This window comes from Leptodactylus fuscus, chromosome 1 (assembly GCF_031893055.1).
Source record: "Leptodactylus fuscus isolate aLepFus1 chromosome 1, aLepFus1.hap2, whole genome shotgun sequence".
Lineage (NCBI taxonomy): Eukaryota > Metazoa > Chordata > Amphibia > Anura > Leptodactylidae > Leptodactylus > Leptodactylus fuscus.
The window spans coordinates 196,155,718-196,182,693 of NC_134265.1; the positions used below are offsets into that span (position 1 = coordinate 196,155,718).

General features: G+C 42.1%; 1 protein-coding gene across 1 annotated transcript in view; it reads right to left on the reverse strand.

Annotated features, from left to right (window-relative positions):
• Positions 1-5,332: 5,332 nt before the first annotated feature.
• The window catches only part of MAP1S (microtubule associated protein 1S), a 49,321-nt gene continuing 27,677 nt past the window's right edge, over positions 5,333-26,976 (reverse strand). The window contains exons 4-7 of the mRNA XM_075281076.1: positions 25,738-25,881; positions 22,493-25,622; positions 9,743-9,978; positions 5,333-7,472 (exon numbers count right to left, since the gene is read on the reverse strand). Coding sequence (XP_075137177.1) covers positions 7,317-7,472; positions 9,743-9,978; positions 22,493-25,622; positions 25,738-25,881 — 3,666 coding nt within the window. The 3' untranslated portion in view covers positions 5,333-7,316. The remainder of the gene's footprint in view (positions 7,473-9,742; positions 9,979-22,492; positions 25,623-25,737; positions 25,882-26,976) is intronic.

Sequence of the window (26,976 nt, forward strand, 5' to 3'; positions counted from 1 at the left end):
CCCAGAGCTGTTCTCCGCTCCTTTCATTGTCCCTCAACCTGCCCCTCCATTTCGCGATTCCACGGACCTAACAGACGAGTATCTGTGTCCAGATGCTCAAACACTGGAGTTTCCTCCATCTCCGTTCGATTTGGTGGCGGATGACCAGCAACCCACCCTCATCGACGACGATGAGACGCAGTTGCCGTCAGGGCAGCCAGTTGACATGCGCATTGTGCGGGAGGAGGAGATGAGACAGGAGTTGGAAGAGGAGGTGGTGGATGATGAGGACACTGACCCGACCTGGACAGGGGGGATGTCAAGCGGGGAAAGTAGTGTGGATGTTGAGGCAGGTGCAGCACCAAAAAGGGTAGCTAGAGACAGAGGCAGAGGTCAGCAGCTTAGGCGAAGCCAGGCCACACCCGGAATCTCCCAAGATGTTCCAGTTCGTACCCGGCCCCGAAAAACTCCCACCTTGAGGGCACGTTTCTCGAAGGTGTGGAGTTTTTTCAAGGAATGCGCTGAGGACAGATATAGTGTTGTCTGCACAATTTGCCTCTCGAAATTGAGTAGGGGCTCTGAGAAGAGCAACCTGTCCACCACTTCAATGCGCCGTCATTTGGAATCCAAGCACTGGAATCAGTGGCAGGCAGCAACGGCAGGACAAAGGCCGCCCGCCGTTCACGCCACTGCCTCTGCCACTGCTCACAGTGCTGGCGATGCACTCCAGAGGACGAGCCAGGACACCACTTCATCTGCCTCCGCCACTTTGTTGACTTCTCCCTCATCCTCCCCTGTTCCTGTCTTATCTCCTTCTCCTGCACCATCAAAGGCACCATCAGGCGCTTCTTTACAACAACCCAGCATCTCTCAGACATTGGAGCGGTGGCAGAAATACACCGCTAACCACCCACATGCGCAATCCTTGAACACCAACATCGCTAAACTGCTGGCCCAGGAGATGTTGGCGTTCCGGCTTGTTGAAACTCCCGCCTTCCTGGACCTGATGGCAACTGCGGCACCTCGCTATGCCGTCCCTACTTCTCCCGGTGTGCCGTCCCCGCCTTGCACCAGCACGCGTCACTCAACATCAGGCGGGCCCTTAGTTCCGCGCGTTGCACAAAGGTCCACTTGACCACCGACGCGTGGCCAAGTGCATGCGGACAGGGACGCTATATTTCACTGACGGCACACTGCGTGAATGTAGTTGAGGCTGGGACTGCTTCCCAAACTGGCCCGGTGTACCTCGTCTCCCCGCCTAACATTCCTGGCAGAGACACGGGAAGAACACCCTCCTCCTCCTCCGCTGTTAGATTGACCTCAGCTACGAGTTGGAAACGTTGCAGCACTGGTGTTGGTAGACGTCAGCAGGCCGTGCTGAAGATGATCAGCTTGGGGGACAGACAGCACACTGCCTCCGTGGTGAGGGATGCCCTCCTCGATGAGACGGCAATATGGTTTGAGCCGCTGCACCTGGGCCCAGGCATGGTCGTTTGTGATAACGGCCGGAACCTGGTAGCAGCTCTGGAGCTTGCCGGACTCCAACATGTTCCATGCCTGGCCCACGTCTTCAACCTAGTGGTGCAACATTTCCTAAAGAGCTACCCAAATGTTCCGGAGCTACTGGTGAAAGTGCGGCGCATGTGCGCCCACTTTCGCAAGTCGTCAGTAGCCGCTGCTAGCTTAAAATCTCTCCAGCAACGCCTGCATGTGCCACAACACCGTCTTTTGTGCGACGTCCCCACACGCTGGAACTCAACATTTCAGATGTAGAGTAGAGTGGTTGAGCAGCAGAGACCTTTGATGGAATACCAGCTACAAAACCCTAGGGTGCCACAAAGTCAGCTGCCTCAGTTTCTCATCCATGAGTGGCCATGGATGAGAGACCTTTGTGACATCCTATGGGTGTTTGAGGAGTCCACAAGGAGGGTGAGCTCTGAAGATGCGATGGTGAGCCTTACAATCCCGCTCTTGTGTGTGCTGAGAGAATCCCTGATTGACATCAGGGATAACTCAGATCACACAGAGGAGTCAGGGATAGCATCCGATCCGTCACAGCTAGAGAGTAGGTCCACACATCTGTCCGCTTCATCGCGTTTAATGGAGGAAGAGCTGTCCGATGATGTGATGGTGATACAGGAGGCTTCCGAGCAACTTCGAATCGTCCCATTGTTGCAGCGCAGATGGGTAGAAAGGGAGGATGAGGAGGAAATGGAGATTGAACTTTCCGATGTGGCCAGAGGAGTCATGCCAACTAACACTGTGGCAGACATGGCTGAGTTCATGTTGGGGTGCTTTACAACTGACAAGCGTATTGTCAAAATCATGGAGGAAAACCAGTACTGGATCTTTGCTATCCTTGACCCCCGGTATAAAAACAACATCTCCTCTTTTATTCCGGTAGAGGGGAGGGCCAATCGCATCAATGCTTGCCACAAGCAATTGGTGCAGAATATGATGGAGATGTTTCCAGCATGTGACGTTGGCGGCAGGGAGGGCAGTTCCTCCAGTAGGCGACCAAGTGCTCACCGGTCCACACAAACAAGGGGCACACTGTCTAAGGTCTGGGACACCTTGATGGCACCCCCTCACCAAAGTACCGCCATTGAGGGTCCTAGTGTCACCAGGCGTGAGAAGTATAGGCGCATGTTGCGGGAATACCTTTCCGACCACAGCCCTGTCCTCTCCGATCCCTCTGCGCCCTACACGTATTGGGTGTCGAAGTTGGACCTGTGGCTTGAACTTGCCCTATATGCCTTGGAGGTGCTGTCCTGTCCTGCCGCCAGCGTCCTATCTGAGAGGGTGTTCAGTGCAGCCGGTGGCATCATCACTAACAAGCGCACCCGTCTGTCAGCTGAGAGTGCCGACCGGCTCACTTTGATAAAAATGAACCACCACTGGATAGAGCCTTCATTTTCGTGCCCACCTGTGTAAAGCACCCCAACATGAAACTCCATGTCTGTGCTCAACCTCTCCAATTCCTCCGCATCCTCATCCACCATAAGCGTTGCACAATTCTGCTACTACTAGGCTCCCTCCACCCTGATTTCCCCCAACTCTGCTGGTTAGAGGCTCCCTCCACCCTGATTTCCCACAACTCTGCTGGTTACAGGCTCCCTCCACCCTGACTTCCCCCAACTCTGCTGGTTAGAGGCTCCCTCCACCCTGATTTCCCACAACTCTGCTGGTTACAGGCTCCCTCCACCCTGATTTCCCTCAACTCTGCTGGTTAGAGGCTCCCTCCACCCTGATTTCCAACAACTCTGCTGGTTAGAGGCTCCCTCCACCCTGATTTCCAACAACTCTGCTGGTTAGAGGCTCCCTCCACCCCGATTTCCCTCAACTCTGCTGGTTACAGGCTCCCTCCACCATGAATTTCACAAAACTGTGCTGGTTAGAGGCTCCCTCCACCATGAATTTCACAAAACTATGCTGGTTAGAGGCTCCCTCCACCATGAATTTCCCCAAACTGCGCTGGTTAGAGGCTCCCTCCACCATGAATTTCCCCAAACTGCGCTGGTTAGAGGCTCCCTCCACCATGAATTTCCCCAAACTGCGCTGGTTAGAGGCTCCCTCCACCATGAATTTCCCCAAACTGGGCTGGTTAGAGGCTCCCTCCACCATGAATTTCCCCAAACTGGGCTGGTTAGAGGCTCCCTCCACCATGAATTTCCCCAAACTGGGCTGGTTAGAGGCTCCCTCCACCATGAATTTCCCCAAACTGGGCTGGTTAGAGGCTCCTTCCACCATGAATTTTCCCAAACTCTGCTGCTTAGAGGCTCAATCCACCCTGATTTTCAAAAGCAATGTTGGTGCCAACCTCAACTCACTACAAGGGCCAAATTCACTGCTGGTGACAAGCTCTCCTCACTCCAAGGGCCAAAGACACATGTTTCAAGGGGTTTTTCTGTCTGAGAGGTGGTATTGAGTGTGTAAAGTGTGTAGTTGTTAGGCTGTGATGTTGGGGTAATAGAGGGTCTTTGGTGCGTTAGATGCCCCCAGGCATGCTTCCCCTGCTGTCCCAGTGTCATTCCAGAGGTGTTGGCATCATTTCCTGTGGTGTCATAGTGGACTTGGTGACCCTCCTGAGACGGATTTGGGTTTCTCCTTTAACGAGTATATGTTCCCCATAGACTATAATGGGGTTTGAAACCCGTTCGAACACTCGAACAGTGAGCGGCTGTTCGAATCGGATTTCGAACCTCGAACATTTTAGTGTTCGCTCATCTCTAGTCTTTACTACTAATGCCGATATCTCAGGACTAATTGGGGCGACGAAGACGAATTTGGATTAATTTTAAAGATGGAATCTCATCTTTACCATGATCTTTATGATAACTCTTACACATCCGGAGCGATTCACTGTTAAAAACGCTATTTGGCATTGAGATCCCACTGCAGATGTCAATTCCCGACAGCGTTTTTAACAGCAATTTGCTCTGAAACTGTAATGGCTACAATGAAGATCTTGAATCATTTTAAAGATGAAAATCTCATCTTTAAAATGATGCCAAAATCATCATCATAGCCCCATCCAGAACTGAGCTATGGGGCTCTTTTCTGAAGACACGTGCATGCAGGTGTAGGCCTTAGTGCAAAATTCAATCATTTCACAAGTTCAACTCTTATTTTTAGCAGGTTTGGTGCACATATTTTTTTTTTGTTTGGTTTCCACTTTTAGCAACTATTATACATTTGCTTTGTTTTATTAAAAAAAAAAAAAAAAAAAAAAAAATTCACTTTAAATCAAAACTGCATGAAGGTGCCTGTTCGCATACAGTACCAAGTGTCAGTCTGACAATGCTGCAGGTATCTACTTTAAAAGAAAATATAGGTATTTTTTTTTAATGATGTAATAGGTTTTATTTGTCCATCTCAAAACTGAAAATTGTTCTGGCTATCGGAGGTGCAACATTTCTGGAGATCCTTGGCAGCGAAAGGGTTAAAGAAACCAAGAATGATCTAGCCTCTGAAGAATGGGATGCTACCCCCCCCCCCCCCCAAGAAACGCTGAACTTGAGGGGAAGCCTTGGTTTGTTGGTCAGACATGCTGGGCAGGAATTCTCCCCTTTAGGAATCAGAAGCTCATTGGAAAAGATTTAGGGTGCAGTCACACAGAGTTTTGTGGCGCTGTTTTTGCCACAATAAGAAAAATACAGGCTGTGTAAAGAATACAGGCTGAATATAAGAATCCCATTGACTTCAATGATATTTTTACACATGTAAAAAACTCTTTAAAAAAAAAACGTTGCGTTTTTGATGCGTTTTTTATTCGTGTAAAACAAGCTCATTGAAGTCAGTGGGAGTCTTATTTTCAGAATGACATGGTATAAGAATATAAAAAAAAGCCACAACCACTAGTTTTTTTCAGATTTTTATTTGCTTGTCTACTCAAAGCTATGTGAATTCACAATACAAATTTTGTTGATTATCGTCAAAGTGGTACATGATATATGTAACCTACCCCATCGTTGCATTCATTTGACTGTCAATGACAAAGGGTGTTTAAAGCCCCATTTATACTCCTCCTTGGGGTTGACTGGCACTTTGAACATGACACATTAGAATGTCAAAAACTTTTCTCCACATAAGTAGGTGAAGAGAGGAGGAGGAGGAGGTAATGATCCTTCATTTACTACAGCATACTATCATACAATTAAAAAAACCAAAAACATACCTAGTTAGAAGAATGTATCACATGAAGAAAATGGTGTGTGTAGTGTTTGGACAAGGTACAACTTCTAGAGCCATTGAAAATACAAGTAACAATCAAGGAAGATATTAGCGATAAACTGGTTTCTTTTTCTTGGGCTTCTTTGTTTAAATAAGCATTTTAAAAACATTAAGTTAAATAACAGTATTAAAGATTTTCTTGTCTAATAAGCATAAGCAAAATTCAAACTGTGGGATATATGGAAAGTGCAATTTTCTTTTGTCGGAGTGCACCCCCTGCCCCTTAATTGTAATCTAGCAAACTCTAGCATGACAATTACAATAAAAAGGTGTATATGAAATTGCTCATAAATAGAGATGAGCGAACACTATTCGAAACAGCCGTTTCGAATAGCACGCTCCTATAGAAATGAATGGACATAAGTGATCAAATATTTTCCATGCTATGAGGATGCAAGTATTCATAGAAACTATTACATTATTGTGAAAATCAATTACAACTGTCTGAGAAAAATGGAGAGAATGCAGCACCAGCCAAGAAGTCACTCGTGTTATTACGTAGACTACTACAAGCAAACTATGGAGTTGCCTTTTGAACAGGTTTGTGAACAGAGGGGTATAGTCATTGTTAGTGACAAACTATGTGTCCACATGGAGTAGGATATGATAGAGGCAGATATTCAGGAAACATCTAGTGTAGACATTGTACATAATTTACTGTTGAAGTGTTGAGAAAAGGCTTGATCTTATAAAAGAATGCTGATATGAGTGTTTTCATCTCAGGAATCAGTACCCTGCTTTACCGAGGACAGATTTTCTAATCATAGGAGAACATGCAGGGCTCTTTCCACAGATATTTCAGGTGCACACAGCTTCAGAGACTCATGTCCACATCACATTTACAGGGAGCAATATTTTCACTATGGTATGAAACAGGCGAATACCCACATACATATTTAAGGTGATGGCTTTTATACAAGTTGCCACAAACCTTAGGCAACAACAAATGCAATAGCTTCTGAATCCAAACACCCCCCCCCCCAAAAAAAACAACAAACAAACAACAACAATTCAACTGTAAACATCTGAATGTGAAGTGTAAGGGCCCATGCACAGAGTTAACGCGCGCATATTTTAGCATAATACATGTGAATAGAATTCACGTGTAAAAATAACACTCCCATTGACTTCAATGATTTATTTTTTTTTTTTGCAATGTTTTTTTTACACGTGTATTTTTGGCGTGTTTTTTTACACGTGTACAAAATTTCATTGAAGTCTGAGTGTGTTATTTTTTGATATTTTCTATTTTTGTTATTTTTATGCTAAAATGCACGCATGTTAACTCCGTGTGCACGGGCCCTTAGAGTCTTCAGCATAGCTGGAGGGAAAGTCTATTGTTTACAGGAACCAGATTCCATGCCAGATATATGGGAAGTTCCATTTGTGCTCTTCAGTTGTGCACAAATTATCCCAGTTTCCAAAAAATAAAAATTCTTGCAGGTTCTTCTATGTCGAATGGGTAGGAATGTGGATGTCCTCCAGTGTGAAGTACTGCAGCTGCTAATAAAAAGCCTGTGCAATGGAGTAAGGGAAAACATCCCTAAATCACAAGGTCCTAAAATAATTCCCAATGTACAAGTACATAGCAGGATATGAAATGATTAGAACTCTACTTTGCAAGCAGGGAATGTTTCGCCCTGCATGGATACACTGCTAGTGCTGCCCAACACAATGATACCAAGTGATTGTTGAAGGCCATGTGTTTCCTCATACCAAGCACGAACTGTTGTCGACTCAAAAGTAGGTATCAATGTAACCTGTAAAAAAAAAAACAAAAAAAAAAAAACACTTAATAAAAGTAAAGCAAGAAACACAAGTGAATAAAACTGGCCATATGCATAAGGGTAAATGGATTTTGATTTCTGCAAGCTGCATCCAGATGTATGCCAATTCTACAACAAATCTGACATGTATCAATATTCACATATTGCAGATTTGCCTCAGTATTTTAAAGTCAACATGAGGAGTGGATTCTTAACACAAAGAAATTATCAAATGTGCAGTGTATGAACAAGTATTAATTATGCAATCTGCAACACTTATAAAAGAGGAATGAAATCCCCATACAAAAATCAGCACAAAGAATTACCAAAATATACAAAAAAATCTTTATTAATGAAGAAGATGCAAAACAAGGAAAGATTAAAAATAATTTAAAAACCAGAAAAACCAAAAGGCAAGGTCATGGTGCTTCAAATTGGTAAATATCAAGATAGGCAACAATCACAACTGCATATAGCACAGGTAAAAATGCTAGAAGGCAGACGCAGTAATATACATAGGTACTGCAAGTACGAATATGTTAATAAACAGGTCTCAGAAATAGATAGCTGCCGCAATATGTAGAGAAATATACCTGCTATAACAATGCATATGAAGCACTGCAAGTACCTTATACCAGGGAGTGTGATGGATGTGGATGGATTCGCAGTAGGATAGGGTCCCAATCCGTAATGTATAGCAGAAAAGATCCCACTTGGAGCAAATAGATTTTTTTCTTTGTAGTTGCGTTTATTCACAAAGGGGTGTACAATGCTTGGTGCAAAATTTTGCACCAAACATTGTACACCCCTTTGTGAATAAACGCAACTACAAAGAAAAAAATCTATTTGCTCCAAGTGGGATCTTTTATGCACTGCAAGTACCAGTATACTTTGCAAAAAGAGAAAAGTCTCAAAGCATTTCTTGTGTAGTTAATGTAGAAACACACATCTATATATACGCACTAGCAAATGAATACAGATTGAATACCAGAAAAATAATGAATAAGCAATAATATGCAGTCACACATCTCGGTAGCAAGCACACATCGATCCAGCACCATTCAGTACTAGGAAATATTAAGCACTTCATAGAAAGTATTCCAACACCTACTGTCCACCTCTTGTACACAATAACCATGTGGTCTGAAGTATCATGACCTCCACCTGTAGCCCCTACGCGCATTTCGCCTTTGCTTTGTCAGGGGAGCTGCACCTGTTTCGCATATTAATAAAGATTTTTTTTTGTATATTTTGGTAATTGAGCTTTTGTGCTGATTTTTGTATGGGGGTTTCAATGTGTGAACGAGGTCTTAATACTAGAGATGAGCAAACACTATTCGAAACAGCCGTTTCGAATAGCACGCTCCCATAGAAATGAATGGAAGCGGCTGTCTACGTCCATTCATTTCTATTGCAGTGTGCTATTCGAAACGGCTGTTTCGAATAGCGTTTGCTCATCTCTACTTAATTCCATTAATTTATGCCAACTATGGCGAGAAGCATAGATCTAATGCTTTTCAAGCAACAGCACTACAAGCACTGAGGTGATCAAGTAAAAAGTCTATGGATTTTTTAAATTTATTTAAACTTATTTAGCTCCATGAGCCAGATTTCATTAAATATTTCAACATTCAACTGTTCATACTCATCCCTCTGAAGACAAAAATGAAAGCACCCACCCACCAGGTGGTATTGGTAGTTGTAGATATTTGAATAAGACTGGGGTCACATCTGCACTGCAGTCAGTCACAGAAAGGTGAAAATTGGCGGAGAGAAGAGTACTGCACAGATAGGACTTTCCTCTTTGCTGCTTTCAGTTTGAAAATGGGAGACTTCATCGTAGTCAGTGCAGTCTGCGACTCTCAGCAGACCTGAATGACAGCCCACAATGCTAGCGTGAACCTAGCTTGAGTAATCGATAACCTCATCATTATGGGGGAGGTAGGAAATCAAAAGTGCTGAACTGCCATTTTATTGCCATTTTGCCCTCCATAAAAATGTCATTAAAATGCAAAAAATAAAAGTTATGGCTTTTGGAAGAAAAAAAGAAAAAAAAAGAAAAAAAAGAAATGGCTGTGTTGGGAAGGGGTTAAATGCATCCTGCCCACTGTTAGCCAATTTAAGGTCTAGTAGTGGTCATGGCCTAACTGCAATAAGAAATTGTTCTGTTTAGTAGGCCCTTACGACCACAGGGAAGAAAAAACAAAATAATAATAATAAAAAAAAAAAAATCATATTTAAAGAATCATTAGTAAGAACATTACCTGCATCTCTTGAGGCCAATTACTTTTTCCGGCAAGCAGAGAGTCCAGAATCTTACGAGTAAACTTTTCCTTCACAGGATCTTCTCCACTAATAACATAATAAGAAGAACGCAGCAGCTTGAAAAACTCTTGATCCACTGTCTGAGCAGCAGGTCCACCAGGTAGGTAAGCAAGGTCTACATAAAGTGGTAGTGCAGGGGGTGAAGGGGAGATGGACTGTGATGTTTTGCTGGAAACTTAAGATGAGAAAACCAAAAAATGTGAGTACATTAAAAATATATACCTTTATATATACACACACACACACACACACACACACACACACATCTTTATTTCAATACTACAATAAAGAAAACACTTGAAAACCCTGGCAATGACTGGAAATGCAGTATGGGGTATCAGCAAGCCATGTAGGTGTAACAGTCTTATGTGGGTGGCACGTTCGTTTAGCCTCCAGAAACATAATGGAAACAAACTAAGTGTAAAGTAAAAAAAAAAACACACACACACACACACACACACACACACACACACACCACAAACCCAGAGTTGTAGAAAATATTTTTTACCCATCAACTAAAATGGGTGGGCTTAACTGCCACGATTTCAGAATAAACTAAACAATTGTGGTTACATGACATCTGAACACTAGGAGGAAACTGATACTGCAATAATGAAAAAAAACAAAAAACAAAAACCCCATTCCATGTTACCACTTCTAAGGCATATCATGCCAACTAAAACAAAACTACCCAGAACTACTATAGGTCCATATTTTCTGTAGTTCAAAGTAGCTTCCTTTTCGGCATAAGTGGTGAAAATAGAATTAAAATTGGCATTTTGATGAAATTCAAGGAAATCCTTGAGTTTAAAGAAGATATAAAGTATATTTTATTTCCTGCAGGGAAAGATGAAAAACAAAAACCCAAAGAAAAAACAAAAAAAAAAAAAAACCCAAGCCAAACCATACCCCTCAACAGTCTGATCCTGCAGTTTAGCAGTTTTCTTCCGCTATGGCCAATAAGCCTAAGGAGAGGGACACGGGATGTCACAGCTGGCAAGGACTTCCAGCAAAAGAAGACAGAGCTGCAGGACTGGACCATGCTGGGAGCATATGGGGACAGGAGTGCATGTTTTGTTTCCCATCTTCCCCGGCATAATTAAAAAAAAATATATATATTTTCATTCTGGACAACTTCTTTGACACACCTAAAGGTTCTTGTGCTTAACCACTCAAGCCACCAGAAAACTGCTCTACAGACAGTACTACACACCATATAGTCTAAGTTATATCCACAGCCCTCCAATACATGCTGGAAAGGCCATCAAGAAGTGGGAACAGATTTACATATATTCACCCATTATGGGAAGTAGTATTTCTATATATCTTCTCACAAATATTTTGAGGAATACAATTCCATAGGGGCCAGAGGTAGCGCTTCTCTCTAACTAGATAAATTACCAGTATCTGACCTTCTAGTCATATCACATGCAAATGACAGTAGTCAGAACTACTATAGTCGAGAACTGGAAATCTACAACCCTTGCTACACTTCCAGAAATTATAGCCATAGTACAAAATTATGACAGGCAAGCCAACCCTGGGACGGTCAACAAATGTAAAATAGCATACGGAATCATCTTGTGCTCCTGATCAAATTGAGGTTTCTCTTTTTAACCCCTTCATGCAAAATCACTTACATGTATGTGATTAGACACGAAGGGCAGAACTTCTCCATACACTGTGGATGCCAGCTGTATAATACAGCCAGTACCTGCTGCTAACAGCCATGATCAGTGCAGTCATCTATCACAGCTGTTATCACTTTAGATGTTACAGCAGAACACGACTGCAGCATCTTAAGTGAACAGGTGCCATGGGCAATCACATGCCATTACAGTCAGGAGCCTATTGAAGGCTCCTGGGCTTGACAATACTATAGTTCTATTACATGCTGCCATATAATAGCATTGCAGTGTATCATATGAGCGATCAGACCTCTTAGGAATCAAAGTCCCTAGGGCAGTGATGGTGAACCTTTCAGGGACAGAGTGCCTAAATTGCAAACTAAAACCCACTAATTTATCACAAAGTGCCAACACAGGAATTTAACCTTAATACTGTGTGGATCCACAATTTCAGACAATTACAGACTTGCAAAATATAGTCATGTGAATGGGGCTTTGTAGAGCGTTCTGCTCCACAGTGGGCCCCACACAGTACAGTCTGCTTCACAGTGGCCCCCACACAGTACAATCTGCTGCACAGCGGTCCTCACACAGTATAATCTGTTCCACAGATGGTCTCTGAGTGCCACCTTTTTTTTTTTTTTTTTTTTTTTTTTTTTTTTTAAATCTAGTAAAAAAAATTAAAAATTTACAATATCTATCTCTCTCTCTCCCCCCCACATGGTGAACACCACAGCGAGGGAAAAAAAAAAAAAAAAAAAAGCCAAACACGTTGATCTCTTGCTGTCCAATTTAAAAAAAAATTTTTCAAGGAGGCAAACCATCAGACCTTCACCAAAATCGTGCCAATAAAAACTACATCTGGTCCCACATAAAACGATTCTTATCCTTAATCCTATGTACGGATGCACGGTAGGGCCCAAAAAGATGGGAGAACCAACTGGACTTCAAGACACAAATTTTGCTTGCAGATATTTTAGGCCCATTGCACATTCAAACAAGATTTGAGTTACCAAAACATTTGAGAACCCCCATAAATGACCCCATCTTATAAACTAGACCCCTTAAGGTATTCATTGAGGAGTATAGTGAGCATTTTGACCCTATAGCAGTTTCACAGATTTTACTAACTTTGGGATGTGTAGGTTAAAAATTACTAAAATATCCCTTTATCCCCAACTATTTCATTTTCACAAGGGGTTAAAGGAGAGAAAGCCCCCACAGTTTGTTACACAATTTCTCCTGAACACGGCAATACCCCATATGTGGCCATAATCTGCTGTATGGGGACATGGTGGGGCTCAGAATGGAAGGAGCTCTATTTGGCTTTTGGAGGGCAGATGTTGCTATAATAGTTTTCAGGTGCCATGTCGCATTTGCAGAGGCCCTAAAGTATCAATACAATGGAAACCCCTCAAAAGTGACCCCATTTTAAAAATTACACCCAACAAAGAATGTATCAAGGCGTATTATCATTTTGAGCCTAAAAATGCCTCCCAAAAATTAATGTACAAAATAATTTTTTTTCAAAGAAATATGCCATTTCGGTGCCCAATACGTTGCACCCACTTTGTGGGACCTGCACTCTTAAAACTATTAAAGTGGCCGTCGCGAGGGGCAAAAAATTATATATGCGGGTGTAAACTGCTGCTTGGGCACACAGCAGGGCTCAGAAGGGAAGGAGCACTGTGCATTTTAGCTTTTGGGGTACAGATTTAGAGGGACTTTCTGGGCACCATGTTTTTGCAGAGCCCCGGAGGTGCCAGTAAACTGGAATTCACCAAGTGACCCCATTTAGTAGGGGCAATTTTAGGGTCTCTACAAATGTGACATGGTGTCCAAACACCAACAATCTAAATCTGCACTCCAAACGCCATATAGAGCTCCTTCACATCTGCGCCCTGCTTTGTACCCAAATGGCAGTGTATGCCGACATGTATGACACTGGTGTACCCCGGATAACGGACTTAATGCCATATGTGGGTAGATACTGCTGTTTGGGCACAGAAGGGAAGGAGCGCTATTTTGGCTTTTGGAGCACAGTTTGGTTTTTGGACGTCATGCCATTTTTGCAAAGCCCCTGAATTGCCAATAAAGTGGAATCTGCAGACATGTCACACCATTTTAGACACTACCCCACTGATGGGATTTATCAAGTGGCGTAGCAAGCATTTTTAACCCTTGAGTGTTGCATTTATTTAGTTTCCAGAAATGAATGCGCAGCTGATAATGAAAAGTTAAAAATGACATTTTTCCAGAGATTTGCCATTTCAGCGCGCGATATGTTGTGCCCAACTTATGTCAGCAGAGATACAAACTCCAAAAACTGGTAAGCGGGTATCCCGGGCACAACAGCTTTTAGAGCATTCATCTGATACAAGTCGGGCACAACATTTTACGCACTGAAATGACGTATTACTGGAAAAATGGTAATTTTCACCTCTCACAATCAGCTTCGTATTCATTTATGGATAATAAGTTATAGCAACACCTGGGGGTTTAAAATGCTCTCTGTACCCCTGGATAAATCCTTCAGGGGTGTAGTTTCCAAAATAAGGTCTCCTATCAGGGAATTCCACGTTACTGGCGTTTCAGCTCTGCAAAAGTGTCATGGCATCCAAAAACCAAACCGTCTGTGCTCCAAAAACCCAATAACCCTTCTGTATCCTGCTGTACCCGAATATCAGTTTATACCCACATATGACATTACGTACATTATCCTGGGTACACCAATGTCATACATGTGGCATAGGTTGCAGTTTGGGCACAGCAGGGCTCAGAAGGGAAGGAGCGCGATGTGGCTTTTGGAGTACAGATTCATATGTTTGGTATCTGGACGCCATGTCATATTTGTAGAGCCTGTAAGGTACCAGAAAAGTGGATTCCCCAAAGGAGTGACCCCATTTTGAAAACATCACTCCTCAAAGAATTTATCAGGGGGTGTAGTGAGTATTAGCATCCCAGATGTGACTGCACAGTAGATGGTGAAGAGGGAATATATAAGCTGTGTGGAGTACATTGCAAACACCAAACTCCCTACTATGTCCCAGTAGCTCCTATGATTGGGGGAGTCACTCTAGGGGTCACTTTTAGGGACACTTCTGGTGTCTTTTAGCTCAAACTGTAAATCTGGGGTGTCCCCTGATATCCGCTCGCACAGCTTTATACATTCCCTTCCTGCCGCAGCCAGTTGTATTCTAATGATTTGGCGATTTTTGCGGGTTTTTGTCTTCATATTGCTAGATGCTATATTTTCTTTATTTTTCTGGAGACGTGGCCATATAAGGGCTTGTTTGAGGGATGAGATGCATTTTGTAATGACACCATCTTTGGGTGTCTACATCTTATTGAATACATTAACCCTTTTTTTGCTGGATTTAAAAAAAAAAAAAAAAATCTGGCATTGAGTTTTACCTTTTAAACTTTTCGCCATGCAGTGTACAGTATAAGTAACATGTGACCTTTATTCTGCAGGTCGGTACTATTAGGGAGATACCTCATATGCAATACCAATTCTGTAGAATAAAAAACACATTTAGGGACATAAATCAGGTTGAGGGCTTTTGTGTGGGAAAATGTGTGCTTTTTATGGGTACTGTTGTGGGGTGTATGACTTTTTGCTCACTTTTTATAGCATATTTTGTAAGGAGAGATGGCGAAAAATCACTACTTCCGGCGGGTTTCCCCCTCCCCGTTCACCATGTACATGAAATATAGTTTGTTTTATTGTACCAAATATGCATTGTTTTTATTTATATATTCATTTTCTATTAAAAAAAAAAAAAAAAAAAAAAAAAAAAGGGGGATTTTGGGGCTTTATAACTTTATTCATTTTTATCAGACTTTATTTTTCACCTTTTTTTTTTTTACTTTTTCAGGTGTCCCTTTAGGTTACTTTAATTAGTGATGCTTTGATAAAAGCATCACTAATTCTGTATTAGACGCTGCAGGACACAGCATTCAGTATCCTGCAGAGTGTACAGGAAGTCAGCCGCAGAAAATTATATTTTTATGTAAGCACCTACGGTATTTAATTTACATGCACAAAACTGGTAGGCACTTTCCAGCGATTTTTCCATTTCTTTGACTGTAAATATGTGTGCTATGTATGAACGCCTCACATCTTACAGTTATTTTGGAAAATCCATTTTGTTTGCAGAAAAAAGTTGCTTGAGCCAACAGTCCAGTGGCAAATTTGAATTTTTGTGCAATTTTTGCTTGGAGTCTGTTAGCTGCAAAGTTGCATGAAGGTAGTTGTATATATGGAATATTAAGTTTCATTTTAATATATGGTATTCTGTGCAACCTCAAAAAAGTTAAATTTTGTTTTCAGTCCCAGTGTGCTACATTTAGTAGAGATTTTTAGCATATTCGTGAATGACAGCAAAATATTACTAGTCTTTATCAGTGTTCTTTAAAGTACAATCTCTTCTTGCAGCTGAATTTTGCAGTATATATAAATTCTGTACACCTAGATCTATTTTATATGTGTGGTGTGTGAATACACAATTGAATGACTTAGGTGCAAATATATGTTTCAGTGCATTTTTTTTTTTCAAAAAAAAAAAAAAAAAAAAAAAAAATTGTGTTGGTCATAAAGTTACATGAAGGTGGATGCCATGTCCACTGATGTTTCAATGGATCATCAACATGTAATCTTCAGGTTGTCTACTGTCAATAAATATAGGGATTATAGGTGAACTTTCTTTTCATAGTGGGTAATCCCTACATTTTATAGGATAATTTAACATTTCCAGCTTCAAAGCAGATTTTCATTTCTTCCAATTCTAGTGAAGAGATGTGCATCCAGGAGTAGGCCTTAAAGGGGTTGGCCACTTTCAGACCAATACTGACAAACAAATGTACAATAAAAAGATATACAATTTTCCACTATCCTTTCTGTATCAATTCCTCAGTTCTCTAGATCTCTGCTTGCTGTCATTGATTGTTACTTCTAGAGGATAAAACTCTGACCATGGTCATGTGATTTACGGTCCATGGTCATGTGATGAAGACACAGGTGCACAGCTGATTACCAGGCAGATGTCTGAATATTGTGCTGTGACGTTAACGAGCGGCACCTGTGTCCTCATCACATGACCATGGTCCGTAAATCACATGACCAGGGTCAGACTTTTATCCACTAGAGGTAACAGAATGAATGACAGCAAGCAGAGATCTAGCAAACTGTGAGGAATTGATACAGAAAGTATATTGGAAAATTGTATATCTTTTTATTTGTTTGTCAATACTGGTCTGAAAGTGGCCAACCCCTTTAATCCCTTCCCGACATCCAATGTAATAGTACGGCGCTGCCGGGAAGGACTTCCCGCAAACCACCGTAGTACTACGGCGGCTGCATGGTGCGCACACAGAACCTGTGTGTGCACCATGCCTTGCGAGTGTCAGCAGTATGCTATGGCTGACAATGCCCTTTAACACCCGCGGTCGGAACCGGGTCCGATCGTGGGTGTTAACCCCTGAGATGCCGGCGGCATCTCAGGGGTTTCAGTATATTATGGTGCCGATCGGCACCCCCCGCAACGGTTTCAGGGGGTGCCGGTGTTGGTAATTGACAGCCTGAGGTCTGATCAGTGACCCTGGGTCTGCCCCATGCCGTCCCCTCCACATACCTGGTTGATTCTGCCAAAAAGGAAGCTGTCAGCCCAGTGCGTGTGCACGGGGCTGAGAGCTTCCTGTGCACTGCAATACACGTGTATTGCAGCGTACATGTAGTTAAGCAGTAATCATGGGGACAGAAAAAAAAAAAAGTTATAAAAAAGTAAAAATAAGTTTAAATAAGTTTAAAATAAATTAGAAATAAAGCCCCCAAAATCCCATTTTCCCATATAAAATGATTATGTAAAATAAAGAAAAAAAAAAAAAACAAAAAACAAAAACAAAATTACATATTTGCTATCGCTGCGTCCGTAATAACCTGAACAATAAAATTAACACATTTAACCCAAACGGCAATCATAATAAAAAAAAAAAAAAAAAAAAAAAAAAAAGCCCTCAACCAGCTCTGTCTATTGAAAAATAAAAAGGTTATGCCTTTCAGTAAATGGCAATGCAAAAATAGATTTATAGATTTAATGAATATATATATATATATATATATATATATATATATATATATATATATATATATATATATATATATATACACATACACACACACACACACATACATACACACACACGTGGTCTTATCAGATACTGGGTCTTGCCACAAGGAGGGGTTAAAGCACTTCTGTTGATGCCATATGAAAAAGACTACTTTTGGGTACTGTAGCTTTTTCTGCGAGATCATTGACTGCTACCTGGCTACGATACAAGACATCTTTCTCAAGATGGTCATTTTGATGAACTGTCTGCCTAGCTGTTAGGTGGTATAGGAACTAGGTACTTGGAACCATGTTGGAACCATGGAACCACCTTGGAACCATGTTACTTTTAAATATCCAAACACACCTTCACTACACAAGCACATATAACAGTGTGTGGAATCAGAATTCCACTTTAACTATCACATTAGGCTACAAAAAAAAGTGAAGAGGCCCTAACATCTGTTCACCAAAACAGCTGCCATAGCCGGTTACTTACGGTAAACAGAGACAGATATACCCAGAACACTCACCTGTGTCCTTTGGTCCTACACACTGAAGCACTCACCCCCACAAAGCAGGTCTACTTCACCACACTCATATCTGCAACGGAGGAGCGGAATAACAGCATCGCTTCTGCCACTGCTGGCTTCATGCAGGGCAGAAGCATAGCGATGTTGCTGGCTTCACCTGTGCCGGCATCTAACACTCCCCGGCGCAGACGCCGGCACAGGTGAAGCCAGCAACATCGCTATGCTTCTGCCCTGCATGAAGACAGCAGCGGCAGAAGCGATGCTGTTATTCCGCTCCGGGGTCACATATGCAAAGCCAAGCGGCGAGATGCCGCCGGCCCTGCGTGCACACTCATAGACCAGTCTAGCCTTCACAATGCGAATACAGACCCGGCACCCTGTCGGGTCTGTATTTGCCTTTCCTGGATCTACTCATACCTCACATTCAGCGTCTCCCACTCGCACACCACCTCCTCACCTCTCCCTCTCTCTGTAGGTGTCCCCCAAGGCTCCGTCCTAGGACCCCTCCTGTTCTCCATCTACACCCTCGGCCTGGGACAACTCCTAAAATCTCATTGTTTTCAATACCACTGCTATGCCGAGGACACCCAAATATGCATGTCTGGACCAGATATTACCTCCCTGCTGACCAGAGTTCCAGACTGTTTAGCAGCTGTAGCCTCCTTCCTCTCCTCCCGCTTTCTCAAACTCAACATGGAGAAAACAGAGTATCATTTTCAGCCCATCCTGTATGGCCCCACCACCTGACCCATCTATCAAAGTTAACGGAACCACTATTACCCCTGTCTCACAAGCCCGATGCCTTGGGGTAACCCTGGACTCCGACCTATCCTTCAAGTCACACATTCAAACCCTCAACACTTCCTGCCGCCTTCAACTCAAAAACATCCACCGAATCCGCTCCTTTCTCACCCCTGAAACTACTAAGATGCTCGTCCAGGCCCTCATAATCTCCCGCTTAGACTACTGCAATACCCTTCTCCATGGACTCCCAGCTAACACCCTCACCCCCCTCCAGTCCACCTTAAACTGTACTGCTCGTTTAATTCACCTCTTCCACCCCCCCCATCTTCATCAGCTGCTCCCCTCTGCCAGTCCCTCCACTGGCTACCCATAGCCCAGCGAATTGAATTCAAGTTACTAACGCTAACATACAAAGCCATCCACAACCTGTCCCCTCCATCTATCTCCAAGCTAATCTCCCGCTACCTGCCCACAAGTAACCTCAGATCCGCCAATGACCTCCTACTCCGCTCTCATCCGCTCCTCACACAACCGTCTCCAAGATTTCTCCCATGCATCCCCCATACTCTGGAACTCCTTACCACGACACATAAGACTGACCCCCACAATCACAAGCTTCAAGAAGGCCCTGAAGACTCACCTATTCAGGAAGGCCTACAACCTCCAATAACACTATCACCTCACTGCCATCTGTACAGTATCCCCCTCTCCTTCTGTCTCTAACCCCCTTCCCTCATAGATGTAAGCCCTCGCGGGCAGGACCCTCTACCCCACCGTGCCAGTCAGTCATTGTTAGTATTATATCTACCTGTATATTCTGTGTACTGTATGTAACCCCCAAATGTAAAGCACCATGGAATTAATGGTGCTATATAAACAATAAACAAAAAAGGAAACAAACTGTATTTTCTGTCTTCATGGCTGTGAGGATGTTCTACAGCTCAGGACAATTTTATAAAATGTTAGGTTTTTATATACACAAAAAGTACAATGCTTACAGAAAAAGGCTGTAATAAGGCCAATACAAGAATATACATAAAAAGGGAATAAAGTCAAAAGACTATGGAGATCAGCAGAATAGTATAGAATGATTGCCCGTCCAGTTATTTAACCAAGGAGTCCTATTCATCATGCTTTTTGAAGGATCCCTAACAGGTCGCTTTTCCAAGTCTCCCATCTGTGACAGGCGTTGGCTAATTACATGTACCAAATCAAGAGTGCTAGGACTTATTTGGAGTATATGCCAACGCTCTGGCGAGTACCTAAAATAGGCATGATTTGCTTGCTAAATGAAGTCAAGGCATGTCAAACATGAAGATAAAGTCATAATTTGAGATGGTTATTACCATTTAAAATCCAGATCCTCAATGTCACTGGCCATATTTTGGTACGTGGATGGTTATGACACAATGAATTATGACCTGCGTGCCTAAGCTCTTTGCATTGTCCTGTTAGCTAGCTCAGCTGCAACATCAGTGCGCAAATGTGCCATAGGATACCATGCAGAACCTGTATGCCTCTATGCCCAACCATACAGTGTTGGCCAAAAGTATTGGCACCCCTGCAATTCTGTCAGATAATCATTTTCTTCCAGAAAATAATTGCAAGCACAAACTCTTTGGTATTAATATCTTCATTTATTTTGCTTACAATGAAAAAACACAAAAGAGAATGAAAAATAAATAAATATCATTGATCGTTTTACACAAAACTCCAAAAATGGGCCGAACGAAAGTACTGGCACCCTCAGCCTAATACTTGATAGCACAACCTTTAGACAAAATAACTGCAAACAACCGCTTCCAGTAACCATCAATGAGTTTCTTACAATGCTCTGCTGGAATTTTAGACCATTCTTCTTTGGCAAACTGCTCCAGGTCCCTGAGATTTGAAGGGTGCCTTCTCCAAACTGCCATTTTGAGATCTCTCTACAGGTGTTCTATGGGATTCAGGTCTGGATTCATTGCTGGCCACTTTAGAAGTCTCCAGTGCTTTCTCTCAAACCATTTTCTAGTGCTTTTTGAAGTGTGTTTTGGGTCATTGTCCTGCTGGAAGACCCATGACCTCTGAGGGAGACCCAGCTTTCTCACACTGGGCCCTACATTATGCTGCAAAGTTTGTTGGTAGTCTTCAGACTTCATAATGCCATGCACACGGTCAAGCAGTCCAGTGCCAGAGGCAGCAAAGTAACCCCAAAACATCAGGGAACCTCCGCCATGTTTGACTGTAGGGACCGTGTTCTTTTCTTTGAAGGCCTCTTTTTTTTTCCCCTGTAAACTCTATGTTGATGCCTTTTCCCAAAAAGCTCTACTTTTGTCTCGTCTGACCAGAGAACATTCTTCCAAAACTTTTTTTGGCTTTCTCAGGTAAGTTTTGGCAAACTCCAGCCTGGCTTTTTTTTAGGTCTCTGGGTAAGAAGTGGGGTCTTCCTGGGTATCCTACCATACAGTCCTTTTTCATTCAGACGCCAACGGATAGTACGGGTTGACACGGGCTGACCCTCGGACTGCAGGGCAGATTGAACTTGTTTGGATGTTAGTTGAGGTTCTTTATCCACCATCCGCACAATCTTGCGTTGAAATCCCTCGTCAATTTTTTCTTTTCCGTCCACATCTAGGGAGGTTAGCCACAATGCCATGGGCTTTAAACTTCTTGATGACTCTGCGCACGGTAGACACGGGAACATTCAGGTCTTTGAAGATGGACTTGTAGCGTTGAGATTGCGCATGCTTCCTCACAATTTTACTTCAAGTCCTCAGACAGTCCTTTGGTCTTCTTTCTTTTCTCCATGCTCAATGTGGTACAAACAAGGAAACAGGACAGAAGTTGAGTCAGCTTTAATCCATTTCAACTGGCTGCAAGTGTGATTTAGTTATTGCCACCACCTGTTAGGTGCCTCAGGTAAGTAACAGGTGCTGTTAATTACACAAATTAGAGAAGCAGCACATGATTTTTCAAACAGTGCCAATACTTTTGTCCACCCCCTTTTTATGTTTGGTGTGGAATTATATCCAATTTGGCTTTGACAATTCTTTTTGTGGTTTTCCATTGAAGACAAATTAAATGAAGATAATACCAAAGAATGTGATTTCAATCATTTTCTGGAAGAAAAGGAGTATTATCTGACAGAATTGCAGGGGTGCCAATACTTTTGGCCAACACTATCTCATCTTGACTAGAGGCAGCACCAACAGGACAAGAGCCTGCTTTCAAGTTGTAAAGTTTTCAACAATAAACCTCTCTCACCAAATGTGAATGTAACAACATATATAAGTGATCACAATGGTAACGTATCAGAATGTTATAACACATTGTCATTGCCCATTATATAAACATAAAGCGATTAATCCCTTTAAAAAGCTATGCACTTCGTGGTCATTTTTTTTAAAAATTCTTGCATCTTTAATTGGCCAGAACACTTTTCAGATAAGATTTTATTACAAATTATGCTTGCTTTATCTTCTGCTGCCTTCTTTTGGTTTAATCTGCTATATTCCTTTATTCAAACAGGCCATCTGAGCAGCCGCTTGCCAACTCCTAAAAACTTATTCATGCTCACATTTTAATCTGTTCGGATGAGAGTTTTTCCCAGGAAGGAAGGCTGAAAACATGTTTTAGTAATACAACCCTCTCTTGCTCGGTTCTCACTGGTATATTGTTCTACTAACATTACCTACCTGCTGAAGTTATACGGTTTCCTGCAGAAGTGGATCTGATTGTATTCCCAATACTGTATCTTGCAACAGACTGTTTGGCTTCCACTCCTGTGCGGGTCCTCTCAGACATATCAGCTCTTACCACAGAAGCCTTGCTATTTTTTTCTCCAACTCCCCTTACTTTTCCAGATGGGCCTGCTATTTTGCTGGTGTTATTACGCAAGGTTGAAGGGGATGAATGGCTTTGACTTTTTTTGTCAGCTACATCTGTAGGCAGGGCCTCAGGGTCAACCATGCAGGTTCCAGGTTGAGGTGGTGTGGGAGGTGGATCCTTCAAGGGTGGAGGGAAAGGATCCAAAAGTCTTGGTGTATTATCACCCTCAGAATCAGATGCTCCATCAATGGCAATTGATGAACCTTCCTCAGGCCCAGAATCAGAGATTGTTGGCAAAGACTCACTTACTGAAGTAGGTGGCGTTTCAGGTCCATTAGGAAATTTTTTTCCAGGGGAACATTGAGGCTTAGGTAGTTCCTGTGAAGGATCACTGTCACTGTCTCGTGGACTTGCTATAGCATCTGATTTATGATGCTCAAACTCACATGGTGAAACCAAGCACAAATCAACATCATGGGGAGAAGCTGACCTTTCAGACTGTCCTTCATGTTCATTGGAGTGGGAAGGGCGCACTGGCAAGCTCAGGCCTACCCTACTAGCAGCATGAATATCTGGTGAGACATCTCTAGGAGACTCACTAACTGGAGGGAGCGTCTGCTCAAAGGAAGAAATGGATAGCGATTCATCTACTTCTGTGGAATGAGGAGAGCCCACTTCAGCAGGCAAAGAAGGAGTGGTAATTGTAGGAGAAACATCAGGTAGGTCCTCCCGAAATGGACTCAAAGATAAGCAACTAGTTTGCTTTCCTTGTGAGGAATTAGAGTTCTCTTGAGAAGATTTTGGAGGAGCTTTAAAAGAATTGAGATTTTTTCCATCCCCAGAGGAAAGGACCTGCTCACTACTGTGTTGTGCAACTGCTGGTGAATGGTGCTCTGAACTGACAGGTGAGGTCATTTCCAAAGTCTTTTCTTCAGAGCTTCCACAAGGATCATCCAACCAGTCTTGCCCATGATGGCTGCATTTGTTTTTTTCTTGGATCTCTAGGTTTGTTGGTGTAAGATCAAAATTCACACTAATTTCACTTCTGGGTGTTTTAGCTAATGGAGAAATAGATGTTAGGCACTTTAAGGGACTGGTCTCCATGTAACGGAATCCGTTTGGGCTCTCTGGTTCAACAGCACTTGGACCATTCTCTGTACTTTTCCCAAGTCCATTTTCAGGGTGGGCATTGCTGTCAGACACTGCACATGGAGGCTCATTTACTTTACTAGTATTTTGAGACCTAATAACTTCACAAGAAACTGGGGTGCTGCTCATTGCAGCTACATCCTTCTCAGCTGGCTGAGTTTTAGTTTCCTTAACTTGCTCCTTTTTCAGGGTTTTGCCCTTAACTACATTCTTGCCACCTGCAACCATGTCTTTTTTTATTGCTCCTAGATCCTTTTTCAGTGATCCTACTTTAGAAACTGGCCTTCTGGAATCAGCAGGTGTAACTAATGCCTTCTTTACATCTTTTACCGCCATTCGTGAGATTTTTCCTTCCTCTACTTTGCTTTCTTTTAATTCTCTCCTTGGAGTGTCGATTTTTCCATCATTAAGATGACGCAGATCTTTTTTAGATTCTGGTTTGGCTACTTCTTTTTTTTTATCTGCTTGAATTTCATCTTTTTTCAAAGACTTCTTCTCATCCTTTGTTTGCTCTTTCTTTAGCAAAGCTTTTTCTTTCACGGTTTTCAGTCTTGAATCCAGCTTTGTTTTTTCTGTCGTAGTTTCTGTTTTACCCTTGCCCTCTTTTTGTTTCTCACCCTCTGTTCCACATTCCTTGCTAGTTTCCACAAGATTTTTAGATCTGTCTTTTACATCTGGCCGTAGATCTTTCTTTTGTACTTTAAAGGGCTTCTCTTTTCCTGAACCAAATTTTGGTTCAACACTTAGTCGTCCTGATCCAGACCCCAGACTCTCTTTGCTCTCAGTACGACTTGGTTTTGCACCAATCCTATCTAGGTTACTGCTTCTCATCAAATCCAGATCTTTCCGAGTTATAACTGGGTCTTTCAGAAAGTCTAGATGTTTCAATTTTTCAAGTCCTTCAAAAATTTTGTTCTGAGGCGTGCAACCTGGAAACAGTACCCTAACAATCCTCTCAGAAGGTGCAGAAGGGTGCCAGACAAGTAAAACACAGGCTGAAGTCAAAGAAGTTATAGGTAAATCAGACGTATTATGCTCCTTGTCTCCAAGCCACTTTTTGAAGGCTTCAGCATCTTTGCTGCCCTTTACTGGGTTCAGGATGTACATTTCTAACTTGCCAACACCCATCTTCTGAAACAGTATAACTGGGTTCACAGCTTTCTCACTTCTGTGCAATGGCTCTGGATGAATACTTAGTTTCTGTAAACATTGCATTGTGAGCAAAGCCTCTTCTCGAACCCTAACCAGACTAGGATTTTCTTCAGCAATCAACTTTTCAGCAGTGTTCATAAATACAACACCAAGCTCTGGCGATAGTAAATTCTTTAACCATTCATTGTTAGGTTGTGGTACTTGAGAAATATCCTCTTCTGTCTCGGCTATCTTCCTTTGTAGCAAGCTATTAATGCCAGGCAGATTGTCTAGACCCATGTGAGTAAGAAGGATTGAGTCCACCCTATCCAAATGTCGTATTAATTTCCAAAATGGAGATCTAACATCAGAGCCACCATTCACTAACATGTTAAACCCATTTATAGCAAAGAAAGCAGAGTCTCCTCTACCCCCTGGAAAAACATAGCAGCACGGTTTAGATAATTTCAAGAAACCAACAGTTGTGGGGGATTCCAGCAGTTCAAATGGAGAAGGGGGTTCTAGGGACTCCGAGAGATACTCCTCCAACTCTAGTAGACCCTCAGTCTCTGGAAAGATTTGATCCTTGTTGAACTGCAATCCAATAAAATCTTGTAGGCTGCATTTGTCAATCTGTGATAAATCCCAATTATCTGGGCAAGAAACTGTCAAACACACACGAGCTGTAGGATCAGATGAGCCTAAGGTTTCACCAATCTGAAGAAATGCAAAAACAAAAAAAATATTATATCTATATGTATGACATGTGTGAGCTTTTAGCAACTGGCAAAAGTTAAAATATCCTGTCCCTTCTAATATTCTTGACCATTACCTCTTTGTCTGTAAAAATATGAATAAAGTCATCAATTGAAAAACCTCCTCCACCTTGCAGGACCATTTCCCCAGTATGTTCAAGAAAGGGACCAGTAAATATCAATAGCTTATGTTGTGAGGGATGGCAGATCAACTTGCGGATCTAAAGATGGGAAAAAAAATAAAATAAATAAAAACAAGTTACACAAAATTAGTTGGCCATTTTTGTTTGAGTATGCAAAGAAGTGTCAAACACTATGGAACAGATACACTAGTAAATACACACCAAATTGTTGACAGAATTTGCAGTAAAAGATAATGTACATGCTTTACACCTAATTTATTATGCGGTTTTGCACAATTTCTAACAGTTTCTGTGCTTTAACAAGTAGGTAGGTGGGGCTTGTTGCAAAGCATGTGGGGTTTAACCCTTTTCCTGTCATGGACATAAGTCCCTGTACTGACAGGATTACACAGTAGCAAAGGATGTATCAAGGACATATGCAACACATCCTTGATACTAATGGTGACATCTCAGGAATTATAAGGACTATTAAAAAGGATCTTAGATTCATTTTAACCCCTTAAGGACCAGGCCATTTTTTGGTTTCGCATTTTCGTTTTTCCCTCCTCACATTTCAAGAGCCATAACTTTTTCATTTTTCAGTTCACAGAGTCACATGATGGCTTATTGTTTGCGGGACAAATTGTACTTTGTAATGGCACCATTCAATATGCTGTGCAATGTACTGGGAAGCTGGAAAAAAATTCAGAATGAGGCGCAATTGGAGAAAAAATGCATTTGCGCCATTTTCTTATGGGTTTAATTTTTACAGCATTCACTGTTTGGTACAAATGACATGTTACCTGTGTTCTACGTGTCAGTATGAACGCGGTGATACCAAATTTATATAGTATTTGAAATGTTTTGATACTTTTAAAAAAAAACGATAAACTTTGCAAAATAGAAAAAAAAATTTGTGTCATCATGTTCTAACACCTGTAACTTTTTCATATTTCCATGTATGGAGCTGGTTGTGGTGTCTTTTTATGCGGGACAAGATGACGTTTCTATTGATACCATTTGGGGAAAGATCTGATGGTTTGATCACTTTTTATTAAATTTTTTTTTATAGGCGGCAAAGTGTTGAAAAAAACGCTTTTTGGCTGTTTTTATTTTTTTTGCCGCTACGCCGTTCGCAGTACGGGATAAATGTTTTAATATTCTAATAGTTCGGGCATTTTGGAGCGCAGGGAT